General features: G+C 40.6%; 1 protein-coding gene across 1 annotated transcript; it reads left to right on the top strand.

The window, feature by feature from the left end:
• Window positions 1-5201: 5201 nt before the first annotated feature.
• On the top strand, window positions 5202-11111 carry LOC106571286 (cannabinoid receptor type 1A). The gene is made up of 2 exons (XM_014144184.3): window positions 5202-5453; window positions 7965-11111. Exon 2 carries the CDS (start codon window positions 8015-8017, stop codon window positions 9419-9421), a length of 1407 nt encoding a protein of 468 aa, XP_013999659.1. The 5' UTR covers window positions 5202-5453; window positions 7965-8014; the 3' UTR covers window positions 9422-11111.
• The last annotated feature ends 7594 nt before the right edge of the window (window positions 11112-18705 follow it).

The following is an 18705-nucleotide window of genomic DNA, read 5'->3' as shown; positions in this document are numbered from 1 at the left end:
TTTAGTTGTCAACGCAACCAAATATCAACATTTGAAGGAGATGAATGTTCTGCTTAGATAGTTCCATCTGTGCCACTGACTTAGTCTGGCTTAATTCCAGTTTGTCTACAAATTAATAATTGATATGTTGAATTCACAACTCCAGCTCAATCAAAAATCCAAGTTAAAGAAAAGGACTAAATCTAGGGGTATGTATTGTCTATATATTTTTTTAATCTGGGTTGAATTGAAACAATAGCTGTTGATGACTGTCCAAATGGTATATACTGTAGGCCTAAGTAACATCATTGATGATATGAGTGATAAAGTATGGTTACATTTCATTTGCTCTGTTAAACCTACCCTATTGAATGACTTCGATTGCAACAGTGAATCTATCTAGTTTAAGTGGAGCTCTCGCAACAATCAGTATCACGATAGCACATTGGCAATAGTCAGTGACAAATATCATAGCTAAGCAGGGCTGGGCTGGGCTTGGCTTGGTCAAAACCCTGGATGGGCGACCAAAGGGTAGCTGTGGATAGATAAATTCTCCAGTAGGAGGTGCTGTCCAGCTAACTTTTGTATGTATGTATATAGTGGATATAACGTTAAAGATCTGACATTTGTTTTAAAGGTACAAATTCAAAATATTTTATACAAGGCTTGTATGTGTTGAAATTTGTTTACCATGATGACATAATCCTGTGTATTTTCCACATACATTTCACGTCACAATATGTTGACAAATTACATTGAAACAACGTTGATTCAATCAGTTTGTGCCCAGTGGGTAAAGATTGAAGTTCATTAATCAATACACAGAATCGTAAGATAAAGCCTACAGCTTAATGCCAATGCATTCAAGGAAAGTAAGACAATCAGATTGTATACTTATTGGTCTGTGTTGACATCTGGGATCTTCTCAGGGGCTCTGGTGCGCGCTCCAAAGTTCTTCCTACGATATAAATTCATGAAACGGTGAGGACTCGGTGTCCTACGGGTGGCTCGAAAGAGCTTAGCCCAAAGGTTTGTGCGCTACAGAGGTCGTCCAGAAGGGAGTCCCCTTAGGGAAATGCACAGTTTCTGAGCAATTGAATAGACTAAAACTAACTGAGCCTGATTGGACAGCTCAGAGCTTCTGCTCTTTTCTGTCCATATATGCTCTTGGTGAGAGGAAGAGGTAAGGAAGGCAAGGATCAAGGAGGGAGGACGTGGTTAAATCAAGGCACTTCTCTTGTCATTCATTCACAGTATTTTATAGTTTCAAGGAGGGGTTTGACTCTCAGTTTGCTTGACCTCTGATTGGCAGAGCTTCAGATCAGTCCTTCCCATTTGAGTCCAAGTGTGAAAGAAGGTGTGGCTGAGTTAGGTTCTGTTCATAACAAATTATCTCCATAACTGTCTGTACCTTCTTGGTGCAGTCACAATACCCGTTTCCATGTGTATGTCATTTCTTTGTGGTTCCGTGGATACCAAAATTGACATAAAGTAGTAATAATGAAAAAGAGATCCTGGTCTCAATGGGCTCCCCTGACTAAATAAAAGTTAAATAAATACAGAAAATATATTCTGCATCACAAGACAGCCACCGGGGAAGTATGTATTGAAAGGTCGGTTGGAGAGAGATGAAAAACAGAACAAAAACAGAATTGGACATTGTGTCTAAGTTCCCACTGAATCCATAGCCAGCCTTGTCAAAGCGTGACAACCTAGATGCTATTTCAGTAAAGAGAGAGAGAGAGACGTGGATAATACTCTTCAAAGTCAACACAGCTCTAAAGGATGTTTTAATAGGCTAGGCCATTGGTGACAGTCTGAAATAAGAAGTATAGACCCTGATGAGCACTTGGTTTATTATTTCTCATTTTGTTCGTTTACTGCTGTTGATGCTTTTATTACAGACACAGATATAAAGTGTTGGCCTCCAGGGGTCAACTCAAACATTGATGACACTGAATTCAAAACATGATTGACTTTGTTTAATCAAAAATGCCATAAGTGTTATAGTTTCCTGAACACTTTCATGACAGTGTTAGAAAGTGGACCTAGAAAAAGGCTAACCTCTCATCTGTGGTTTTTCCCTGCTACTCTTTTTTGCACAAAAGCACCAATGGGGGGGGGGGCTAAAATATTTAAACCCTCTCTACGTTCTACGCACAACTATTGGTACCTAAATTAACTACAATATTTGTATTCTTCACCCCCCCTACAATCAACACTGAAGGATACACCTCTTCTTGGGAGAACACACCCAGCTGAGAAGGATCCTTCTCCCACTTCTCCCCGCGCTTTCAAATTGACAGGCTGCTACCAAATGGCCTCATTTATTAACAATGGAACTGGCCTCGGTGAAAATGGCCCTTATCAATGGAAATCCCTCCACTTTTGCAGGACAACAGAGCTGTTGCAGAGTGTGGACCCTGAAGGACATCATGGGACCAGACTGCTACAATAATAAGACTGAACCTCACAGAAAACCTTACATTATCTCAAATTCTCTTTCCCAAAGGACACGGTGTGCCAAAGATTATTTCTGATATACAGCCTAACAAATTAATGATTGTGTAATTATACTATGTTTTTCACAATACTTTGTGTAAATGAATTTCAGATATTTGCTAGTAGTCACGAACTTGACGTAATAATTTTCAGTGCCCTGAGGACAACACATTTTACAAAGATAATGTTGTGCGAGAGTTAGAGAACAACATACATTTAGTCTTGCCAGCATTAAGTACAAGTTTTAAACCAACCAGGGATTTTTGCAAGGCAACAAAGTCAGATTGCAGCTCTAACAATGCCTGTTCTACAGTTTGGGCAAGGGCATACATAATGTCATTCGGAGGGTCGGCATTATAATTCGTTGCAGTTAAAAAAAATCTCAATGAAAATGTCATTTCCAATTGGGTGGAGGCGGGCGGTGTTACCTGAAGGAATAAATAACCAATACAATCCTATCCTTCTCAGTCTAATAAAGTGTCTGCTTCTGTTTTACAATACCTGCTCTGGGTAATAGAAACAAGGTACATATACTGGTTATTAACATGCCCATGCACCTCAAGTGTAGCATGATTCCCTGTATATAGACAGACTCCTCCCCCCTCGTCATTTCAACTTGGATAATGGGTAATATTTGGTTGATCAATGAGATTACAACCTATATTCACCCACTCAGTAAGACAGCCAAAAGTTAGTTGAATTTTCCATCTGTAATCCCTATGCGTTCAACCATCTAAAAGCACAAACAAATCTCCACAGAACTGTGACAACCTTGCTATCTTGAACTTGCGCAGTTTAGTTATATGATCACATAAGAAGAAATGTATAGTTACATTAACCTCAGACTGTGGCCAAGAATGTTGTCATGATTGTCGTAAGAACATTCAGACCAAAGCGCAGAGTGAAATCGGTTTGACATTTTATTTGAAGTGAACCGCACAAAAAAACAATAAAGAACAAACGAAACATGACGTTCTGGAGTGCTCACAGGCAACTACACAAAAACAAAACAAGATCCCACAAAACACAGTGGGGAAATGGCTGCCTAAATATGATCCCCAATCAGGGACAACGATAAACGGCTGCCTCTGATTGGGAACCATACCAGGCCAACATAGAAATAAAACAACCTAGATTACCCACCCTAGTCACACCCCGACCTAACCAACATAGAGAATAAAAGGCTCTCTATGGTCAGGGCGTGACAGATGTGTTACTCATTTTAAGATTGAATGTTACATTAGTTTGTAAGATAACCTTAACTCTAAGCTATTTACTGTATTAAAAAGTCATCTTGAATTGTGTTAGGTTGACAATGCAACCAAATATCAACATTTAAAGGTGATGAATCTTCTGCTTGGATAGTTCCATCTGTGCCACTGACTTAGTCTGGCTTTAATTCCAGTTTGTCTTCAAATTAATTGTTGACATGTTGGATTCATGTCTCCATCTCAACCCAAAAAAGTAGGACTAAATCAAATCAAAACTTTATTTAAAGTGCATTTACATTTTTGGGAGATTTAGTCATATTCTTTAACTTGGACAAATATCATAGATAAGCAGGGCTGGGATTGGTTAAAACCTTGAATGGGACACCAAAGGGTAGCTGTACATAGATACATTTTCCAGTAGGAGGTGCTGCATAGCCTAGAGTTTTTTTTCTTCCGATTTTTGGATATAACGTTGAAGATCTGACCTTGTTTTAAATGTAAAAACTCAACATATTTTAGACAAGGTTTGTCTATGTTGAAACTTGGTTAACATAATGACATAATCCTGTGGTTGATCTTTTTTCAAATCCAATGTATTTTCCATGTAGATTTCATATCACAATACGTTGACAAATTACGTTAAAACAAGGTTGATTCAACCAGTTTGTGCCCATTGGGCCCTCTTAGATTTCTGCCCTTTGAGGTCAATATCTGCAGTAATTGAGCATAAGACTGACAATGAGCTATCCCAAAGGCATTGTCCTTTCATCTTCTCTGGCCTATATAATCCTTAATCAATAACATTACAGTGAGGGGAAAAACATACATGAAGCAGTCTGGAAAGAAACAGATGCCTAAAGAAAAACACAGGCTAATGATACAAACTGATAATTTGACATAACATACTGTGCTGTTGAGGACTATACAATGCACGGTACTTCTGAGGTGATTCATCAAAATAATGAATCCAGAAGATGTCTAGGCTACTCTTCCTTGCCCCACTCTGCATATGTCACATCATTTACATTCAGTGCGTGCCACTGACAGGAAACTACCAAACAGATCCCTCACTGGTGGGATTCAAATGAGCTTGTTTAAAGCAATATTTTAATTGGAAAAATATAGATAAGTAGCCTAATGAACAATAAGTTCAAGCAAGTTAAATTTAAAGAATATTATAGAATTTAATGTTTCATTATAACACATCAACGACATTGAAAGCATGAGAAATGAACATATTGCCTTATACAAGCTTATCCGTATGTGAACCTATTTGAGCCATAATGCACTGAACCTGTTAAAGTACCTGTATGTGCAGCTATCGTTTTGTCCAAGAGCAAAATTCGTTTATTGTGTATGCATGTTCCCTTGTTCTTACACTTGAAGGCTGCTTTGGGGTTGGCTATATAAATCTATGGAGAGCGCGTTTCGCAGCACGTGATGTGGCTTTCGAAAGTGATGCTTCATAAATATGCACATACAGAGAGAGACTTCAGACATCGCAGCAGCCGCAACTTAGGTCCACTGCGGGAGGCGCACATGAGAGAGCAGATGCCATTCTGAGCGCACATCAATAAACCTTATAAACCAATAAATAACTAGATAGTTAGACAAAGATATTTTCTATATAATTGTAAATGTTTTTACCGTTCCTTGTTTTAATGATTACATTTATAGTTCTTTTGTCAGGTATTGTGAGTCAAGGTTGGATTAATGGTTGGATACAGTTTGAGTGGAGGGACCTGTGCGAGCAATGTGAAGGTAAATACTTTTTATTAGGTTATTATAAACTCTTTATGTGTCCTAATCAATGCCTGACTTCGGCAGGAGCCCACTCGAGCTGAAGACTGTGGCACCTCAAATGTTCTACTGTTTGAGTTCATGCATATCTTAGAATATTAGCTCAAAAGTATTTCAGAGTTCCTGCACCTACATATAAACGGTGCCGGCACTCAAAATGAGTTTTTCATTCATTTCACCGTACAAAAACGAGAGGCTATTGTAGGCTATAGCAACGGCATCGAATTGTAGATATACAATTGAAGAAAAATAAGCCGTTAATTAATGTGAAAAATAAAGGTGAAACCTAATGAACAAATAATACATGCAGGTCTCATTGACCAGACGTAACATAGTGAAAGTAAAACCCGAGAACCTCAAATGAGTATGATATGTTACATTTGGTATGTTTACATAAGACAGAAGGTTACTTCATTCCAAAACGAAAGGAGGGTGGTTGGTCAGGGTGGATGGGTGTCCTATAACACGAACGTCTAGCAACCTGAATGTTGCGCGTTTGAATACCATCATGGACAACTAACATTTCAGAAACTTTTCTACTACTTACTACTTTTTAGCTACTTTGCAACTACTTAGCATGTTAGCTAACCCTTCCCCTATCCCCTATAACCTAACTCCTAACCTTAAGATAAATAAATGTTTATTCACTTTTAGATAACAGTATAATACCCCATCAGCTTCGGTATGATTGCACCTGTGCACCATCCTGTGGCTACTGCTAAACATGAGAATGACAGTAAAGGGAATGTAAAGGGAATGTATAACAGGAGCTGCATTTAGTGATCTTCGACATAGACTAGCTTGGCCAAACGTGAACAAAATAGACTGTCTCTTGTTGGACATGAGTTATCTGTCAGGAATGGAATTGTTCTCTCTGTGTGACATGCAGGGCAACAGCTAGGTAACAGAGAACTCCCTTTGACCATTCATAATGGTTAACCTAAAAAAAAAAAATGGAATAAAAAGCGTTGCCCCTCATGCACCCCACAAATCTGAGGGGGCACCAAATACGTAAGGGTGGCCGGAGGTGGTCCGGGAGTTGGAGAATTTCGAATTTTTCAAACACCTGAAACAGTTTTCCTGCCATATAGAGCCATAATCATTATGCTTAATTCTTTATAAGAAATATGTCAATTTTTCTGCATAGCTAAGCATACATCCTGAGCTGTTTCTATCCTCCTGACTGGCGTTTCTTTTTTTAAAGAAACCAAATATGCTTCTATGCATCTCTGCTAAAATCTGGGTAGAAGATTGAAAGGAATGTGAATCTTATTCAGTACATTTAGTTATTGCTTGTTTTTCTAAAGTCTACCAACCTTGGCAGCAGGCATGCCAGCTAAGATAGTTGGACAAGCTAGCTACTCTAACTTAATTGACAGCCTGAAATGGATTCTTTGAAGCTAATTATGAGGTTGGGAGATTGGGAACCTATCTGAGCTAGCTAAAGCCAACTTCATAAAATTGCTAGGTGGCTAGTAGTATTACAGTATGTCTCAGTTGCTAGAGCATGGTACTTGCAACACCAGGGTTGTGGGTTTAATTCCCACGGGGGACCAGTACAAACACAAATGTGTGCACTCACTACTGTAAGTCACTCTGGATAAGAGTGTCTGATAAATGAAGAAAATGAAAAAAAGTATAATATTTATAATTGTAAATAAAAAAACAAATGTATTTATTTTTTAAACAGGACAAATCTGAGGGTCCATGTGCCACTGTGCCCCCTATGGGCATGACACCTCTGCTGATCATCATTAGATAATTCCAATTTTATAGAATTAAATATACAGGTAACTGCCAAATTAAAGGAAACACCAACATAAAGCGTCTTAATAGGGCATTGGGCCGCCACGAGCAGCCTGAAGAGCTTCAATGCGCCTTGGCATAGATTCTAGTGTCTCGACCTCTATTGGAGGGATGCAACTATTCTTCCATGAGAAATTCCATCTTTTGGTGTTTTGTTCATGGTGGTGGAAAAAGCTGTCTCAAGCGTCGCTCCAGAATCTCCCATAAGTGTTCATTGGGTTGAGATCTGGTGAGAGGAGACACACGCACACTTCTAGTCATGGTAACTAAAATAATGGGCAACTGGGCATTTTTATACATGACCCTAAGCATGATGGGACGTTAATGGCTTAATTAGCTCAGGAACCACACCTGTGTGGAAGCACTTGCTTTCAGTATACTTTGTTTCACTCATTTGCTCATGTTTCCTTTATTTTGGCAGTTACCAGTTAGAAGGTTGTAATTAAAACACCCCGATGATTTTGCTCATTCAAGCAATGTGAGAAAAAGCCCAATCTAAATTATAGTTTAATTTTGGCAAAAGAATATAGGATTAAATGCCATTTTGAAATGACAACTCTTTAACAGTTTAACTGTCATAAAAGAGCACAATTCTTGCTGTGCTTTCCAATTTCTCCTGTTCAATGTTAAGGCATAAACACAAACATTTCTCTTATCATTTCATAGGTTAACCAGAGATCATCTTAAAACCCAGTGTTCACCTCTCAGGCCCAGTCATGAAGTCTGTGCTGGATGGTGTGGCAGACACCACCTTCCGGACTATAACCTCTGGACTGCTGTACCTTGGCTCCAACGATGCCAGCTATGATGACGCCACCGTCAACACTGACTTCACTAAGGGTGGATTGTCCGTCCAGAAGCCTTTACCTGCTTTCCGCAGTAACTCTTTCCCAGACAAGGTGCCTGGAGATGAAGAACTCATCCTAAAAGGCATTCCATTCTTCCCTACCAATGCCACAGACCTGTTTGGCAACAGTAGCGGCTTTGGTGATGAGGGAACCGGAATCCAGTGTGCGGAGAACTTCGTGGACATGGAATGCTTCATGATCCTGACCCCTAGCCAGCAGTTGGCTGTGACGGTGATGTCCCTCACTCTGGGAACCTTCACCGTGCTTGAGAACCTTATCGTGCTGTGTGTGATCCTCCAATCCCGCACACTGCGCTGCCGCCCCTCGTACCACTTCATAGGAAGCCTGGCTGTAGCCGACCTGCTTGGCAGCGTCATCTTCGTCTACAGCTTCCTGGACTTCCATGTGTTCCACAGAAAGGACAGCCCCAATGTGTTCCTCTTCAAGTTAGGTGGGGTTATCGCTTCGTTCACAGCCTCTGTGGGAAGCCTGTTTCTCACTGCTATAGACCGCTACATCTCCATCCACAGACCCCTGGCCTACAGGCGCATCGTCACGCGGACCAAGGCTGTCATCGCCTTCTGCGTGATGTGGACTATCTCCATCGTCTTCGCAGTGCTCCCTCTGCTGGGCTGGAACTGCAAGCAGCTCAACTCGGTCTGCTCAGACCTTTTCCCGCTAATCGATGAGAAGTATCTGATCTTCTGGATCGGGGTGACCAGCGTGCTGGTCCTCTTCATTGTCTACGCTTACATGTACATCCTGTGGAAGGCCCACCACCACGCTGTGCGCATGCTGAGCCGCACCTCCCAGAAGAGCCTGGTGGTGTACTCAGCAGACGGAACGAAGGTGCAGACCATGCGCCCTGAGCAGACACGCATGGATATCCGGCTTGCCAAGACCCTGGTCCTCATCCTGGTGGTGCTGGTCATCTGCTGGGGCCCTGTGCTGGCCATCATGGTCTACGACCTGTTCTGGAAGATGGATGATGATATTAAGACAGTGTTTGCTTTCGCCAGCATGCTCTGTCTGCTCAACTCAACAGTCAACCCAATCATTTACGCCCTGAGGAGCAAGGACCTGCGACACGCCTTCCTCAGCTCATGCCAGGCGTGCCGGGGCAGTGCCCAGCAACTGGACAATAGCCTGGAGTCTGACTGCCAGAGCAGGCACATCGCTGCCAACAGGGCTGCAGAGAGCTGTGTGAAGACCACTGTGAAAATAGCCAAAGTGACTATGTCTGTCTCCACTGAGACATCTGCAGAAGCTGTTTAGCTGGTCATTATCATGCCACAGCGATATTGTGCAACTCATCTGTTTCAGAGGAAACTTTCTCACAAGGTGGTGGCCCTTCCACAGGATGTAATAAATTACACAAATAGCTAAACGCTTCAACGGTTCATTACTTCATTGTTTTATGTTTATGAGGTGTGCTAGTATAGTGTTCTAGTGCCTAAGTGCCAAATTGATTTGTAAAGGTGATGAAGAGAGTGGATGGACTCAAAATGTGTTTGACCTATCCAAGACTGTCGTAAGTCTACTGCTGATCATAGACTTAATGATGATCAAACTGTAGATAGTACTGATGGTGAATTCATGAAGGCTTAGTATATTTTTGTACTGTGAATTCAGGTTCTGAAACAATGATATCTTAATTCATGGGATAAGGGGCTACTGAAGTTTTTGATTAGAAGTATGTGTTATCAAGATGTCAATATGTGTACCATAAAGAAGACAAATCTTTGAGGCTTTGAGCAGCCAGAAGAGGCATTGACTTTGTCCAAGCATCATGTACAAATATACAGTATGTTTTGTGAATAGTTTACATAAGGGTATAACTTTAATATGTGTTTATTTAAGACATGTACGATTCCTAAAGCAACAGAGTTGCTCATGTATTTTCTTTTTATACCTGTCTAAGTTTATGATTTAATACAGAAATAACCGAGGCTTAGGATAAATAAAGCCTGACCTGACTTTGTGGAGACAGCTCCATTGTCTGTTGGGAGTCATCTTTCATACAGAAGCTGGATGAATCTGAAAACCACAGTGTTCAGTTTAATGACATCAATTAGTCATTTGAAGCCATAATAAGCTAATCTACAAGATGTGTTTAATAAGCCAAAAATCTACAATGGAATTCTCTGTAATGTAGGTACTAACCCCTCCCCAAAAAATCATCATATTTATTCTGCCTTTCACTTCTTCCTCTCTACTCTTGGCTATAGTAGTATTTTTTCTATAAAAATGAATGCACACCAAACAATTGTACAGTGTTGTACAATGCAGTTCCCGAAAAGTGGTGGCCACACTATCATAATAATCATGCCATAGATTAAATTCAGATGACTTTTAAGTGGTTTTCATTCAATTCAGTACATTTGTGAATAACCTTACAACTTGATAAAAACAATGTGAACCTGTCAATCTTATCAAATTGTTTCAGTGTTTGAGGAGACAACAGCTACCCTACAGCAGGCCTAGAGCTCAGCTTTTGGATTAACTAAAAAATAAGATAGCCTGTTAGTTTTTTGGTTTTCTGAGTACATTCTTATCAAAAGCAAGCCTTTCATTATAACTGACAACATGTTAGAATGGAAGTTATACTGTGTATGCATTGTGTGAAAATGAGCCTTTTACAAGTGTTGATGAAAATGTAATTTTCAATTAGATTATATAGGAATTTTAATCTAGAACTATGACTCAGTTAGCACAATTGTTCTTTAGACATTTATCTTGGTGTTAAACTACTACTGACAGCTGTTTACCAGTGTGCTTCGCTGCCTCTTGTTTGTTGAGTGTTGGAGATCAAATGTCAACTGTCAAGTGGCTTCTGTACAGTGGTGGAATCTGAGGATTGTCTGTGGAAAAAAATTATCTGCAGGATTCAACTGTTTCTTTTTCTTCCGTATTGCAATGTAATGTTTCCAAGCTTTTGAATAAAGTCACAGCTGGTTATGATGTCTGCTGACCATGTTCATTTTTATTTGATGAATAGTTGTAAGTACAGTGTGTTCAGCTTACAAAAGGCAAGAAAATCACAATAGAACAAATTTGATATACTCATAAACTGTAGTAGCGGACACCTAGGTCATGTTTGAATAACATGCTTCCTTCCTTCCTCCCTCCCTCCTTTGAAGTAATCTTTGATAACATGGTGTTAGATCTAACACAAAGAAGTGTAAGCCATACACCCATATAGCTTCTACACCTACACCAATCAAGTCAGACATGTTATTACTCCGTCTCAAAATGGCTGGAAGGAAAGACACAAAATCTTTTTTTTCTTCCAGGAATGGAAGGGAAGCAATGATTCCTGAAGCTGATTCTCGCCCTCTTCTGGACGAAATACAACACTGCCCTCACTGTCTCACATTCACACAGGATGGGAATTTTACAACAATTCTTCCTTGTCCACATTATAGGCCTTTTTGGAAGATGGTTTATCAGAACAATCCTGCAAGATGAATGAATAATGATTCTATGGCCAAATACAGGGCCTGGGGTTTGTATGTATAATGCATCTCAGATTAAACGTTCTGATCTAGGATTAGGTCCCACTGTCCATGTAATCTCATTCATTGTGATCTAAAAAGTCAAAACTGATCCTTAATAAGCACTCCTACTCTGAGACTCTTGATACATATAGGGCCCTCTACATGGGACTTTGAACCAGTGCTATTAGCACTGCTATACCTTGTCTGTTTATAGAACAGTTCAGATTTACAGCTGAACAGAGACATATGACAGAGGCAATGTTATGACTATGATTTAATAGGATGTCAGTTCAGTTATATCTGAACGTGGACACATGGACAAGCAAATAACATAGAGAGAGTAGAGAAGGAAGTGCACCTCAAACACAATGGGGCCAGTCCTAAACTAAACAGAAAGTATATAGCCTACTACTGACATACATGGGAATGTCCTACATAAGAGAGAAACATTGAAGGAATATTGAACTATTGTCCAATCGTTTGAAACGGCTGTGGGATGAGCTGTTGAATGAGCTGTTATAGCCTAATATATCTCCTGGAAACTTCATGATGCTTTTTCCTGCTGGTAAATAAATCACATTGCAGGACAGGGCCAGGTTTCCCAAAAGCATCTTAAGGCTGAGTTCATCGTTAGAACCTTGGTAGCAACATCATTAAATATCTGAGTGGTTTCCAAAAACCATCGTTATTAAGGTTTCAGTTGTAAACGCTCGTAATCTAACGCCTGCCTCAGACCAATAGTAGAACAGTTAAGTGCGTCGTTAGATGCTTTTTTGCCCTCCTGCATTACTTAAAACCTCTTAAAGATCTAACCCTTTTTTTCAATTTTCGCCTAAAATGACATACCCAAATCTAACTGCCTGTAGCTTAGGACCTTATGCAAGGATATGCATATTCTTGATACCATTTGAAAAGGAAACACTTTGAAGTTTGTGGAAATGTGAAATTAATGTAGGACTAGGATAATATAACACATTAGATCTGGTAAAAGATAATACAAAGAAGAAAACGTGTTTTATTTTTTGTTCCATCATCTTTGAAATGCAAGAGAAAGGCCAATATCTGACGTAGAAATCTAGGCGCAATTTAGATTTTGGCCACTAGATGGCAGCAGTGTATGTGCAAAGTTTAAGACTAATTCAATGAAGCATTGCATTTCTGTTCAAAATGTTGTATCAAGACTGCCCAAACGTGCCTAATTGGTTTATTAATACATTTTCAAAGTTCATAACTGTGCACTCTCCTCAAACAATAGCATGGTATTCTTTCACTGTAATAGCTACTGTAAATTGGACAGTGCAGTTAGATGAACAATAATTTAAGCTTTCTGCCCATATCAGAAATGTCTATGTCCTGGGAAATGTTCTTGTTACTTACAACCTCATGCTAATCACATTAGCCTACGTTAGCCCCCCACGGGTGGACACCGATCCTGTAGAGGTTTTTTAATAAACAGATCTCCGCTACACATAGAATCACATGGTTAATCCATCTCTCTGTGACCGCGGATAACTTCAGAACAAAAGATGACTGCAAATCAAATCAAATGTTAATAGTCACATACGCCGAATACAACAGGTGAGACCTTACAGGTCCTAAACGATATCATAACCACCATCGATAAAAAACAGTACTGTCTTCATCGACCTGGCCAAGGCTTTCGACTCTGTCAATCATTCTTATCGGCAGAGTCAACAGCCTTGGTTTCTCTAATGACTGCCTCGCCTGGTTCACTAACTAATTCTCAGATAGAGTTCAGTGCGTCAAATCGGAGGGCCTGTTGTCCGGACCTCTGGCAGTCTCAATGAAGGTGTCACAGGGTTCAATTCTCGGGCCGACTATTTTCTCTCTGTATATATCAATGATGTCGCTCTTGCTGCGGGTGATTCTTTGATCCACCTCTACGCAGACAACACCATTCTGTATACATCTGGCCCTTCCTTGGACACTGTGTTAACAAACCTCCAAACGAGTTTCAATGCCATACAACACTCCTTCCGTGGTCTCCAACTGGTCTTAAACACTAGTAAAACTAAATGCATGCTCTTCAACCGATCGGTGCCCGCACCCGCCCGCCCACCTAGCATCACTACTCTGGACGGGTCTGACTTAGAATATGTGGACAACTATAAATACCTACAGTTGAAGTCTGAAGTTTACATACACCTCAGCAAATACATTTAAATTCAGTTTTTCACAATTCCTGACATTTAATCCTAGTAAAAATTCCCTGTCTTAGGTCAGTTAGGATCACCACTTTATTTTAAGAATCTGAAATAACAGAATAATAGTAGAGAGAATGATTTATTTCAGCTTTTATTTCTTTCATCACATTCCCAGAGGGTCAGAAGTTTACATACACTCAATTTGGATTTGGTAGCATAGCCATTAAATTGTTTAACTTGGGTCAAACATTTCGGGTAGCCTTCCACAAGCTTCCCACAATAAGTTGGGTGAATTTTGGCCCATTCCTCCTTACAGAGCCGGTGTAACTGAGTCTGGTTTGTAGGGCTCCTTGCTCGCACACACTTTTTCAGTTCTGCTCACCAATTTTCTATGGGATTGAGGTCAGGGCTTTGTGATGGCCACTCCAATACCTTGACTTTGTTGTCATTAAGCCATTTTGCCACAACTTTGGAAGTATGCTTGGGGTCATTGTCCATTTGGAAGACCCATTTGAGACCAAGCTTTAACTTCCTGACTGATGTCTTGAGATGTTGCTTCAATATATCCACATAATTTTCCTCCCTCATGATGCCATCTATTTTGTGAAGTTCACCAGGCCCTCCTGCAGCAAAGCACCCCCACAACATGATGCTGCGGTTGGGATGGTGTTCTTCGGCTTGCAAGCCTTCCCCTTTTTCCTCCAAACATAACAATGGTCATTATGGCCAAACAGTTATATTTTTGTTTCATCAGACCAGAGGACATTTCTCCAAAAAGTATGATCTTTGTCCCTATGTGCAGTTGCAAACCGTAGTCTATCTTTCTTATGGCGGTTTTGGAGCAGTGGCTTCTTCCTTGCTGAGCGGCTTTTCAGGTTATGTCAATATAGGACTCGTTTTACTGTGGATATACAGTTGAAGTCTGAAGTTTACATACACCTTAGCCAAATACATTTAAACTCAGTTTTTCACAATTCCTGACATTTAATCCTACTAAAAATTCCCTGTTTTAGGTCAGTTAGGATCACCACTTTATTTTAAGAATGTGAAATGTCAGAATAATAGTAGAGAGAATGATTTATCACATTCCCAGTGGGTCAGAAGTTTACATACACTCAATTAGTATTTGGTAGCATTGCCTTTAAATTGTTTAACTTGGGTCAAACGTTTCGGGTAGCCTTCCACAAGCTTCCCACAATAAGTTGGGTGAATTTTGGTCCATTCCTCCTGACAGAGCTGGTGTAACTGAGTCAGGTTTGTAGGCCTCCTTGCTGGCTCACGCTTTTTCCGTTCTTCCACAAATTTTCTATAGGGTTGAGGTCAGTGCTTTGTGATGGCCACTTTGTTTCATCAGACCTGCGGACATGATGCTGCCACCCCCGTGCTTCACGGTTGGGATGGTGTTCTTCGGCTTGCAAGCCTCCCCCTTTTTCCTCCAAACATAACGATGGTCATTATGACCAAACAGTTCTATTTTTGCTTCATCAGACCAGAGGACATTTCTCCAAAAAGTATGATCTTTGTCCCCATGTGCAGTTGCAAACCGTAGTGTTGCTTTTTTTATGGTGGTTTTGGAGCCGTGGCTTCTTCCTTGCTGAGCGGCCTTTCAGGTTATATCGATATAGGACTCGTTTTACTGTGGATATAGATACTTTGTACCTGTTTCCTCCAGAATCTTCACAAGGTCCTTTGCTGTTGTTCTGGGATTGATTTGCACTTTTCGTACCAAAGTACGTTCATCTCTAGGAGACAGAATGCGTCTCCTTCCTGGGCGGTATGACGGCTGCGTGATCCCATGATGTTTATACTTGCGTACTATTGTTTGTACAGATGAACGTGGTACCTTCAGGCGTTTGGAAATTGCTCCCAAGGATGAACCAGACTTGTGGAGGTCTACAATTGATTTTGAAGGTAGGCCTTGAAATACATCCACAGGTACACCTCCAATTGACTCAGATGATGTCAATTAGTCAATCAGAAGCTTCTAAAGACATGACATAATTATATCTCCTGAGTGGGAATAGGTTTTTTCGTGCACTCTTCACGACTGTCTTGGTGTGCTTGGACCATGTTAGTTTGTTGGTGATGTGGACACCAAGGTTCTTGAAGCTCTCAACCTGCTCCACTGCAGCCCCGTCGATGAGAATGGGGGTGTGCTCGGTCCTCTTTTTCCTGTAGTCCACAATCATCTCCTTTGTCTTGATCACGTTGAGGGAGAGGTTGTTGTCCTAGCACCACACGGCCAGGTCTCTGACCTCCTCCCTATAGGCTGTCTCGTTCTTGAGGCAAATACAAAGTTGTTGATGTTTTTGCATTTGATAGGCCTACTAACAAGTAACATACAAAAAGATCCTTCAAATGAAAACCGATATGACTGCATTTAAATATAAACAGTCGGCTATAGGTGTTTTTAATCATATTGAAATATATTTAATGTTCAATCAATGGAGTTCTATTTTGCTACATGTAGGCTACTTTCTGTGATTTGTCTCAATATATTTCCTGATATGTATCTTGCGCAATGATGTTCCAAATTGGTGATTTTGTGCATTTTTATTGGGTAAACATTAGAATAAGCCACCTCCATATTTGCAGCCGTAGGTGGTAATATCTCTCTATATGACCTGATCCATCCTCAGTAATGGGAAATAATTCTAATATTTGAAATGAGAAAGCTGATCTGAGAGCAGCGCTCGCTTTCTTTTGATCCCATCAGTATTGACACGTGCTCCAACGAAGCACTTAAGAGCCGACCGCATCAGAGCCGTCCGCATGCTTCATGCACGAAACAGTTCGGAACAGTTCCTTATGATGACATTTAGTGATGTCTTGGTCTTCAGAAAAAAAAAATAGGATGTTCGTGCACACATATTTTTTTCTTGAGGCAAGCCGAAATTCGGAGCCGAAGTCCAGTCCCGTTCCTCGGTCATTGGTCAACAGTAGGGATTCTTCAATTTAGCATTTGTTGTCATTCAAAGATAGATACAGTAAAGAGGTCAAGCGAGCCTTTATGCCCCTCAAACTCAACTCTGGACCTCGAAACCAGTTCCGCTGCATTTTTTCATTGTTCCCCTCTAATACGGGACTGATTTAGACCTGGGACACAAGGTGTATGCAATTCATTATCAGGTAGAACAGAAAACCAGCAGGCTCCGGACCTCGTAGAGTAAAGAGTTGAGCTGCTCTATGCTACGCTAATCAGATTATACAAATGTGTCACAGGGGTCGTTGAAAGGGGACCAAGGCGCAGCGTGTAAAGTGGTCATATTTATTTAATTTATTTAACACTTCAACAAACTAACAAAACGACAGCCAACAGTTCCGTCAGGTACATATACAAAATGGAAAATAACTACCCACAAACCCCAAAGGAAAACAGGCTGCCTAAGTATGGCTTCCAATCAGAGACAACGAAAGACACCTGCCTGATTGGAAACCATACCCGGCCAAAACTGGAAAACAAAACATTGAAATAGAAGACTAGAAAAACCCCACCTATAAACAGAAAACCCAAAACCACCCAACACAACCACCTGTCACGCCCTGACCGCTCTACTATGGCAAATTACCTCTTACAAGGGTCAGGACGTGACAAAATGGGAGTTCTTAAAAGTTAATTTGTGGAATATCTTTCCTTCTTAATGGATTTGAACCAAACAGATGTGTTGTGACAAGGTGGGTGGGTATACAGAAGATAGCCCAAAATACCAAGTCCATATTATGGCAAGAACAACTCAAATAAGCAAAGAGAAACGACAGTATATCATTACTTTAAGACATGAAGGTCAGTCAATCTGGAAAATTTGAAGAACTTTTAAAGTTTCTTCAAATGCAGTCGCACAAACCATCAAGCGCTATGATAAAACTGGCTCTCATGAGGACCACCAGAGGAAAGGAAGACCCAGAGTTACCTCTGCTGCAGAGGATAGGTTCATTAGAGTTACCAGCCTCAGAAATTTCAGCCCAAATAAATGATTCACAGAGTTCAAGTAACAGACACATCTCAACATCAACTGTTCAGAGGAGACTGCGTGAATCAGGCCTTCATGGTCAAATTGCTGCAAACAAACCACTACTAAAGGACCCAAATAAGAACAAGAAACTTGCTTGGGCCAAGAAACACGAGCAATGGACATTATACCGGCGGAAATTTGTCCTTTGGTCTGGAGTCCAAATTGGAGATGTTTGGTTTCAACCGCCGTGTCTTTGTGAGACGCGGTGTGGGTGAGCAGATGATCTCCGCATGTGTATATCCCACCGTAAAGCATGGAGGAGGAGGTGTTATGGTGTGGGGGTGCTTTGCTGGTGAAACTATCTGTGATTTATTTAGAATTCAAGGCACACTTAACCATCATGGCTACCACAGCATTCTGCAGCGATACGCCATCCCATCTGGTTTGGGCTTAGTGGGACTATCATTTGTTTTTCAATAGGACAATGACCCAACACACCTCCAGGCTGTGTAAGGGTTATTTGACCAAGAAGGAGAGTGATGGAGTGCTGCAACAGATGACCTGGCCTCCACAATCACCCGACCTCAACCAAATTGAGATGGTTTGGGATGAGTCGGACGGCAGAGTGAAGGAAAAGCAGCCAACAAGTGCTCAGCATATCTGGTAAGTCCTTCAAGACTGTTGGAAAATCATTCCAGGTGAAGCTGGTTGAGAGAATGCCAAGAGTGTGCAAAGCTGTCATCAAGGCAAAGGGTGGCTATTTGAAGAATCTCAAATATAAAATACATTTTGATTTGTTTAACACTTTTTTGCTACTACATGATTCCATATGTGTTATTTCATAGTTTTGATGTCTTCACTAATTATTCTACAATGTAGAAAATAGTAAAAATAAAGAAAAACCCTTGAATGAGTAGGTGTTCCAAAACTTTTGACCGGTAGTG

Source organism: Salmo salar, chromosome 15 (assembly GCF_965601325.2).
Source record: "Salmo salar chromosome 15, fSalSal1, whole genome shotgun sequence".
Lineage (NCBI taxonomy): Eukaryota > Metazoa > Chordata > Actinopteri > Salmoniformes > Salmonidae > Salmo > Salmo salar.
This window is presented reverse-complemented; position numbering and strand designations above follow the sequence as displayed.

Excerpts from the sequence above, each read along its gene's own strand:
- LOC106571286 (XM_014144184.3), top strand. The coding sequence starts at position 8,015 with ATGAAGTCTGTGCTGGATGGTGTGGCAGACACCACCTTCCGGACTATA.